The sequence below is a fragment of the Pan paniscus genome, chromosome 19 (assembly GCF_029289425.2).
Source record: "Pan paniscus chromosome 19, NHGRI_mPanPan1-v2.0_pri, whole genome shotgun sequence".
Classification (NCBI taxonomy): Eukaryota; Metazoa; Chordata; class Mammalia; order Primates; family Hominidae; genus Pan; species Pan paniscus.
The window spans coordinates 24,229,483-24,236,517 of record NC_073268.2 but is presented as its reverse complement, the minus strand read 5'-3'; the positions used below and the strand labels follow the sequence as shown (position 1 = coordinate 24,236,517).

The 7,035-nt window shown below is 41.9% G+C and overlaps 1 protein-coding gene across 1 annotated transcript; it reads right to left on the bottom strand.

The window, feature by feature from the left end:
• Positions 1-1,860: 1,860 nt before the first annotated feature.
• LOC100978791 (keratin, type I cytoskeletal 24) lies at positions 1,861-5,878 on the bottom strand. The gene is given in 11 exon segments (XM_034943228.3): positions 1,861-3,196; positions 3,595-3,720; positions 3,842-3,904; positions 3,907-4,007; positions 4,118-4,247; positions 4,249-4,273; positions 4,934-5,016; positions 5,337-5,443; positions 5,446-5,580; positions 5,583-5,712; positions 5,714-5,878. Coding segments are annotated over 11 exon segments (1,287 nt in total). The 3' UTR covers positions 1,861-2,974.
• Between the last annotated feature and the right edge of the window lie 1,157 nt (positions 5,879-7,035).

The following is a 7,035-nucleotide window of genomic DNA, read 5'->3' as shown; positions in this document are numbered from 1 at the left end:
TGCAGTGAAAACCCCGGGTACCATGTGGCATTGCTGAAAATCTAGACTTAAAGTGATTGGCTGTTGGCTTCCATTCTACATGCAGCCCCCAAGAGGGTAGGCTAAAGTTCTTATCTTCTGGAGTGTTGGGGGGATATATGGCAGGTGGACAGGCGGGTGGGGTGGCTAGGGAGAAGATGGGGAATGGGGAGGCTGAGGATGAGTCAGGGCAACTAAACAGGCTGCCCATTCCTGGAACTGCTGCTTTCTTGGAAATTTGCAAACCCCCAAATCCTCTTGATTTTAGACAGATAAGACAGCAGACAGCAGGTGGTGCCAAACTGCAGCTAGGGCATCGTGATTTAAAGCATGCGGTCCATGTCTGGACTCTGTGGTCTGGCTGCACAGACTTCCCTTGGTGTTGGAGCAGGTTTTCACCATACTTCACTAAATTTATTTTTTCTTTTATTTTTTTCTTTTGCTTCTTATTTCACGTTATTTTCTTGATATAAATCTGTCCTCCTTTTCCTTCATGATGTTTTTATTTTTGATGAAATAAGCCATCACCATTCCCCAAATACACAATTAAAAAAATTTAAAGTCTGTAAAAGTTTATTTTCTTTATTTCTGCAATTTCTGTAGAATTTATTTTGGTGTGTGTGATATAACTATTCAACACCCTCCTTAGCCTCATCCCCATCCCGGCTCCTACCCCTTAGTTAACTAGTTATTTCAGCAGCCTTTATTGAATAATCTACTTGTCCACAACTGATTTGAAAATGTCATTCTTATATACCAATGGGCCTTTTTCTGGGGTGTTCATGCCTGTGTCAGTGGCACATTGTTCTAATTGCTGTAAAGAATACTTTTTTTTTTTAACTTGTGTTTCCTGGAAACAGACTCTGAGATGGAGAGATGTGTGCCGAAGTTTATCAGGGAGTTCTTTTGTGAGATAAACATGTCAGCAGATGGGTAAGACTGGAATGGGCATAGGGAGAGGCCTATGCAATGCTGTTTTAATGAAGGCTTCCGCTGATTCTTTGGGGAGCTCTGGACAGGGCTCGCCCTTCAGAGTTATCCTAATTTGAGACAGGGGGCCAGAACTTCGTATCCCCTATAAGCGAGTTACTGGCCCATGGGCACTCTCCTGAAGGGGCATAATCCTGGGCAAGGCAGAACCCTGTGAGGGTGGCTGTTAGCAGCCCATACGCCAGCAGCTGGAGCTGGATGCATCTGCCCTGGGGAGTATCCACACTACATGAATGTTTTGCTATCTGGAAGCTCAAGTCATTCCTCATCATAGGTCTTGTATTTTTTTTTGAGACAGGGTCTCACTCTGTTGCCCGGGCTGGAGTGCTGTGGTGCCATCTCAGCTCACTGCAGCCTCAACCTCCCAGGCTCAAGCAATCTTCCCACCTCAGCTTCCCAAGTAGCTGGAATCACAGGCATGCACCGCTATGCCCAGTGCCTGGCTAATTTGCCCAGGCGGGTCTCAAACTTCTGGGCTCAAGCAATCTTCCCACCTTGGCCTTTCAGAGTGTTGAGATTTCAGGTGTGAGCCTCTGCACCCAGCTCTGATTCCTCTTTTTAAAAACACTTGAAGTCTTCATTTTCATTTGTATTAGCACTGTCGTTACAGGTAGAGTGTAGGTTTTTAAGCCTGGGCACCATCTTAATATGTATGTATTTTTGACATAAGAAAGCTGGAAAACTGCAGCCCTATCAGATATTTCATAATTTTTTTGGAGTGGTTTTGGACTATATGAAATAATAGATTTCAAGAGTCAGTGTGAAACTACAGTGAGATACCACTTAATATTCACTAGGATTGCTATAATTTAAAAAATCATTAACAAGTGTTGGTGAGGATGTGAAGAAATTGGAGCCCTCCTACACTGCTGGTAGGAATGTAAAATAGTGGAGCCACTGTGGAAAATAGCCTGGCAGTTCCTCAAAGGTTAAACACAAGGCTAACACATGACCCAATCATTGCACTCTAAGGTATACACCCAGTAGAAATGAAAACATATGCCCACACAAAAATTGTATGTGAATGCTGGTGCCAGCTGAGCATTATTAATAGCATGCTGGGTGAATGGCTCATGCCTGCAATCCAAGCACTTTGGGAGGCTGAGGCGGGAGGATTGCTCGAGACCAGGAGTTTGAGAATAGCCTGGGCAACATAGTGAGACTCTGTCTCTACCAAAAGTAAAAAAAATTAGGCCAGACACAGTGGCTCGTATCTGTAATCCCAGCACTTTGGGAGGCCAAGGTGGGTGGATCACAAGGTCAAGAGATCAAGACCATTCTGGCCAACATGGTGAAACCCCGTCTCTACTGAAAATACAAAAATTAGCCGGGTGTGGTGGTGAGCGCCTGTAGTCCCAGCTACTCAGGAGGCTAAGGCAGGAGAGTCACTTGAACCCGGGAGGCAGAGGTTACAGTGAGCCGAGATTGTGCCACTGCACTCCAGCCTGGTGACAGAGTGAGATTCCGTCTCAAAAAAAAAAAAAAAAAAAATACAGGCATGGTGGCTCATGTCTGTGGTCCCAGCTACTCAGGAGGCTGATGTGGGAGGATCTTTTGAGCCCGGGAGGTCAAAGCTGCAGTGAGCTGTAAACACACCACTGCACCTAGCCTTGGCGACAGAGTGAGACCCTGTCTCAGAAATGACTGCAATTATCTAGGAGATACAAAAAAAAACTAATGAACACTTTAAGGAATAACATGTAATTTCTTATTTACATTCAATTATCAAGATATAGTTGCAGAAAAATTTTAAAGGAACTAACGCCCAGTGTCAATTACATTCTAAATAAATCTAGAGTGATACCATGGAAAGTTGTGTTTTTTTTTCTTTTCTATTTTCTACTAGCTTTTCAGATTGTACTTGATTTGAAACTTGCTAAAACTGTAAATCTCAGTCTCTGAATAAAAAACAATTTCTTCATTTTTAAGAAAGTGATTTTAACAACAAAATCATGGTATCGGTGACTCACCCTCCCTCTCCACCGAGCAGGCGGTGGTAGGTCTCGATCTCCACCTCCAGGCGTGTCTTGATGTCCTGCAGTTGTGCATACTCTGTGTTCTGGTATTCAGTCTCGCCCAGGATCTGGCAGATCTGCTCCTCCAGGATGCTGATATACATCTTAATTTCTGACAGCTGAGCCATGTAGCCAGCTTCTGTGTCAGCCAGAGTTCCTTCTGGGGAGCTTTGCTACAAATGCCCATGAAAATTGAAGCATTGTCAGAATAACTGCTCAGTATTCAACATATGAATCCTGAAACATATATTTTGTACGGTGAGGGTGTCTCCAAATGAACCACTTAATAGGGATTTACCTTTGATAATTAATACCGAATAATAGTAATGATAGCAAATATTAATCAGAGAGTGCTACTGTAACCATATAGCAATTCCTACTCACTATTAGGCACTGTTCAAGTATTTTATAAATATTGACTCATGTAATTCTCATAACAACCTTATGAGATAGGTACTATTATTCCCATTTACAAAAGCCAACATTTTGCTAGCTTGCTTCAAACAGTGTCTGCAAAACAATTTTTTAAAACTATAGAAGAAAATTGAGTGAGTGCCCCTTTCCCACCTACCATGGCCAAGACAGACTGCAGTTCATGCTGGAGGGACTGGAGGACTTGTTTCAGCTCCATTATCTCACTCTTGGCCGAGCTAACTGCTTTAGCATCCGTGGAGATCTGTGTCTGCAGGGATGCACTCTGCAAGCATGAAATCAACAAAGTACAGTGAAATCAAAGAAGCTCCAAGCACTCTGCCTGGCTTTCTATCTTCTCTCACTTTGCCAGGTTAGGGTTCATGTTAGGATTAGGGTTGAGCTACCTGCTTGTTGAACCACTCCTCGGCCTCCCTAAGGTTTTGCTCAGCCAGTTCCTCTTACTGTTTTGCCTCATGCAGTTCAGCCGCTTGGTTAGATCTGCCCCTGGGGCTGAGTTCATTTCTACAGTCACGTCCCCACTGGACTGTCTCGGCAAAGTGCTCATTTCTTGGCGGAGAAGAAACACAAAAGTCACAGTAGCAAAAATCCTTTGAGGTTGGGGACCTTGCTGAATGGTGATGGTGATGGGAAGTCCCTTGATGGGTTTATTTCTCCTACCTCCTTGGGATTGTTCTGGAGATATGCCAGGTCTTCTGCTAGGCTTTCGGACGGTATTTTAAGGTGCCATGTGGTCACATTCAGCTCACTGAGTACTTTTTGCAGGCCATTTACATAGGTTTCAACTGACTGGCATTAGATAGAGCTCGTTTTCATACCTTAGGAGATCTTTGGAATATGATGTATGAATTAGATTAACTACTTTGAGAAGCTTTATTTTAAAAAGGACTTGTCCACTGACATCCAGCTCAAGTTGAAATTCTTTTGAAATATTTAAACAAAGACTATGAAATCATTTTTATTTCTTAATTAATTAATTTTGAGAAGGAGTCTTGCTCTGTCCCCCAGGCTGGAGTGCAATGGTATGATCTTGGCTCACTGCAACCTCCACCTCCTGGGTTCAAGTGATTCTCCTGCCTCAGCCTCCCAAGTAGCTGGGATTACGGGTGCCTGCCACCACGCCTGGCTAATTTTTGTATTTTTAGTAGAAATGAGGTTTCGCCATGTTGGCCAGGCTGGTCTCAGGTGACCTCCTCAGGAGGTCCACCCTCCTTGGCCTCCCAAAATGCTGGGATTACAGGCACGAGCCACCATGCCCGGCCTGAAATCATTTTTAAAAATTCCAATTTTGGAATCTCTTGTCATTAAATATACATTAAAATTGGCCTTTTTTCCTTCAGTGTAGATATTTTATACTAATAAATTACATTTATCTGACACTTGGATCTAATTGCCTTTATATACATTTTATGTTAAAAGTAAAAACATAAGTCTTATTTTTTGTCATGGTAACAACTGATATTTTGAAACAAACTCACTTCATTTTGAAGTCATCTGCTGCAAGTCCAGCATTGTCAATTGGGGAAGTCATGCTGGCATTATTAATCGTGGCTGCAATGATCTAGGAGATGCAATAAAACTCATGAACATTTTAATGAGTAACATGTCATTACTGATTTACCTTTGACTGTCAAGATATAGTTGCAGAAAATTTTTTTAGTAACTAATGTCCAGTGTGAATTACATTCTAAATAAATCTAGAGTGACATCATGGAAAGTTTTTTGTTTCTTTTCTCTCTCTCTCTCTCTCTCTCTTTTTACCAAATATATATCTGAAACATTCTGCATGGAACAATTGAGCAAAAAATAAAAGAACAATTTCACATTGTCTTCAAATTTAATAAATAAGTACAAAAGAGGTACCATCACTGAGTTTCTCACCTGGTCCCTGAGATCTTCAATTATTGGATAGTATTTGCTGCAATCTCTTCTAGATCCACCGTCTCCAGACCCAGGCCCAAATTTGTCACACCACTCCTTGATTTTGTGTTGGCCTCTTCTAGGGCTCTGACATTGTCTTGGTAATTGGCTAGGCCGTCATTGAGGTTCTGCATGGTTTGCTTTTCCCCTCCAGAGAAAAGCCCCCCGTTGCCACCACCACCTCCCATGCAACCACCATACTGCAGAAGCCTCCACTAGCACCACTGCCTAATCCAGAACTTCCACAGAATCCAGAGATCCTGCCGAAGCTAGAACCACCTCCTACAGAGCAGTTATCAAAGCCCCCACTAAAGCTACCTCCAAAGCCACTGCTAGACATCCCCACTCAGGCCATAGCTGTCAGCTCCTCTTTGGAAGCCCTGGGCAGAGCTGCCCCCCAGACCACATCTGCCTCTACTGCTGAAGCTGCTTCCACCAGCAGACAGCCTGGCCAAGCTGCTGCCTCCAGCCCTGGAGGAGGAGACACGGGAAGAGCAAGACATGATGCTCCTGCAAACGTTGAGCTTATCTAGGTGTGAGAGATGGGAGTGAAAAGCACACCGATTTGAACTCCTTGGTCTTTATGTACACAGGTTTTAGGGCATTCATTTTCATTTGGCTCTGTCCTTGTTTCACGTTTCCAACCTATTCTGAGTTAATTTATTTTGAGTTAACATCTCCCTGTTGGGCCAAATAATATTTGAAAAATTGGGTAAACATGGAGTAAGATTAGATTTGTTATTATTTCATTAGAATTCATCAGTGCTGTACAATCTATTATTTCCTGGCTACCATTTTTTCACCTTCCTAGACCTTTGTAGTTGGCAAATCATACATTTCTCTAGGTCCATTAAACTCATGCATTTTTCCTTTGTGATTCTGGGAAGATTATTAAACCAGATTCCAGTGTTAGTCACAATTCAAATACTCAGAAGTGATTTGTCAGGAAATATTTCTTTCTTTTTTAACCCAGTAATAATGATGAGTAGCTTCATATTCCCTTAACAATTTTTGGGAACAAATTGAGCATTGTAACTATTCTTGCAGAAAGAAAGCCTGACTTTGCTCATTTATGAGGATTAGCTTGGAGAGCACACTTGGTTGATAAGGGTGGGGTTGTTAGTAAAGTGTCATGGGATTCTTCTATGCAAGACTTTTGAGCAATAATAATGTTTCTTTTTAGCCTCCTGATTCAACAGCCAAAGGAATTGTTCCTCTTACTTAAATCCATTAGTTTTGTCCTACTCCTAAGGATTTTAAAAACATTATTCAGATTTCATAGCCATAGTTTTCATTAAAAAAATTCAAAGATAAGAGCCCACTTTCCTCATTAATTATGGATGTCTACAATATTTTATTTTACTCTGAAGAGGTAAGCCTATAATATTTACCTCTGTCAGCTACATAGGTGAAAAGGTGATTTCAATGTTTTAAATGGAATACTATAGAAAATTGAATTTATTGAGGTGGATAACAAGTGCCTAACACTATGCGTGTCTTGGGTTTTCCTGCATATTGCTGACGGAAGGACCCAACAACCCTGTGTGGTAGGCACATCTTCTCTCCCTCTCTCTCTCTTTTTAAATCTATTTTCAGTTTTTAGATGGTCTTTTCCAATGTGTAGGGTTTAATATCATCCACATGTTGACAACTCCCACAT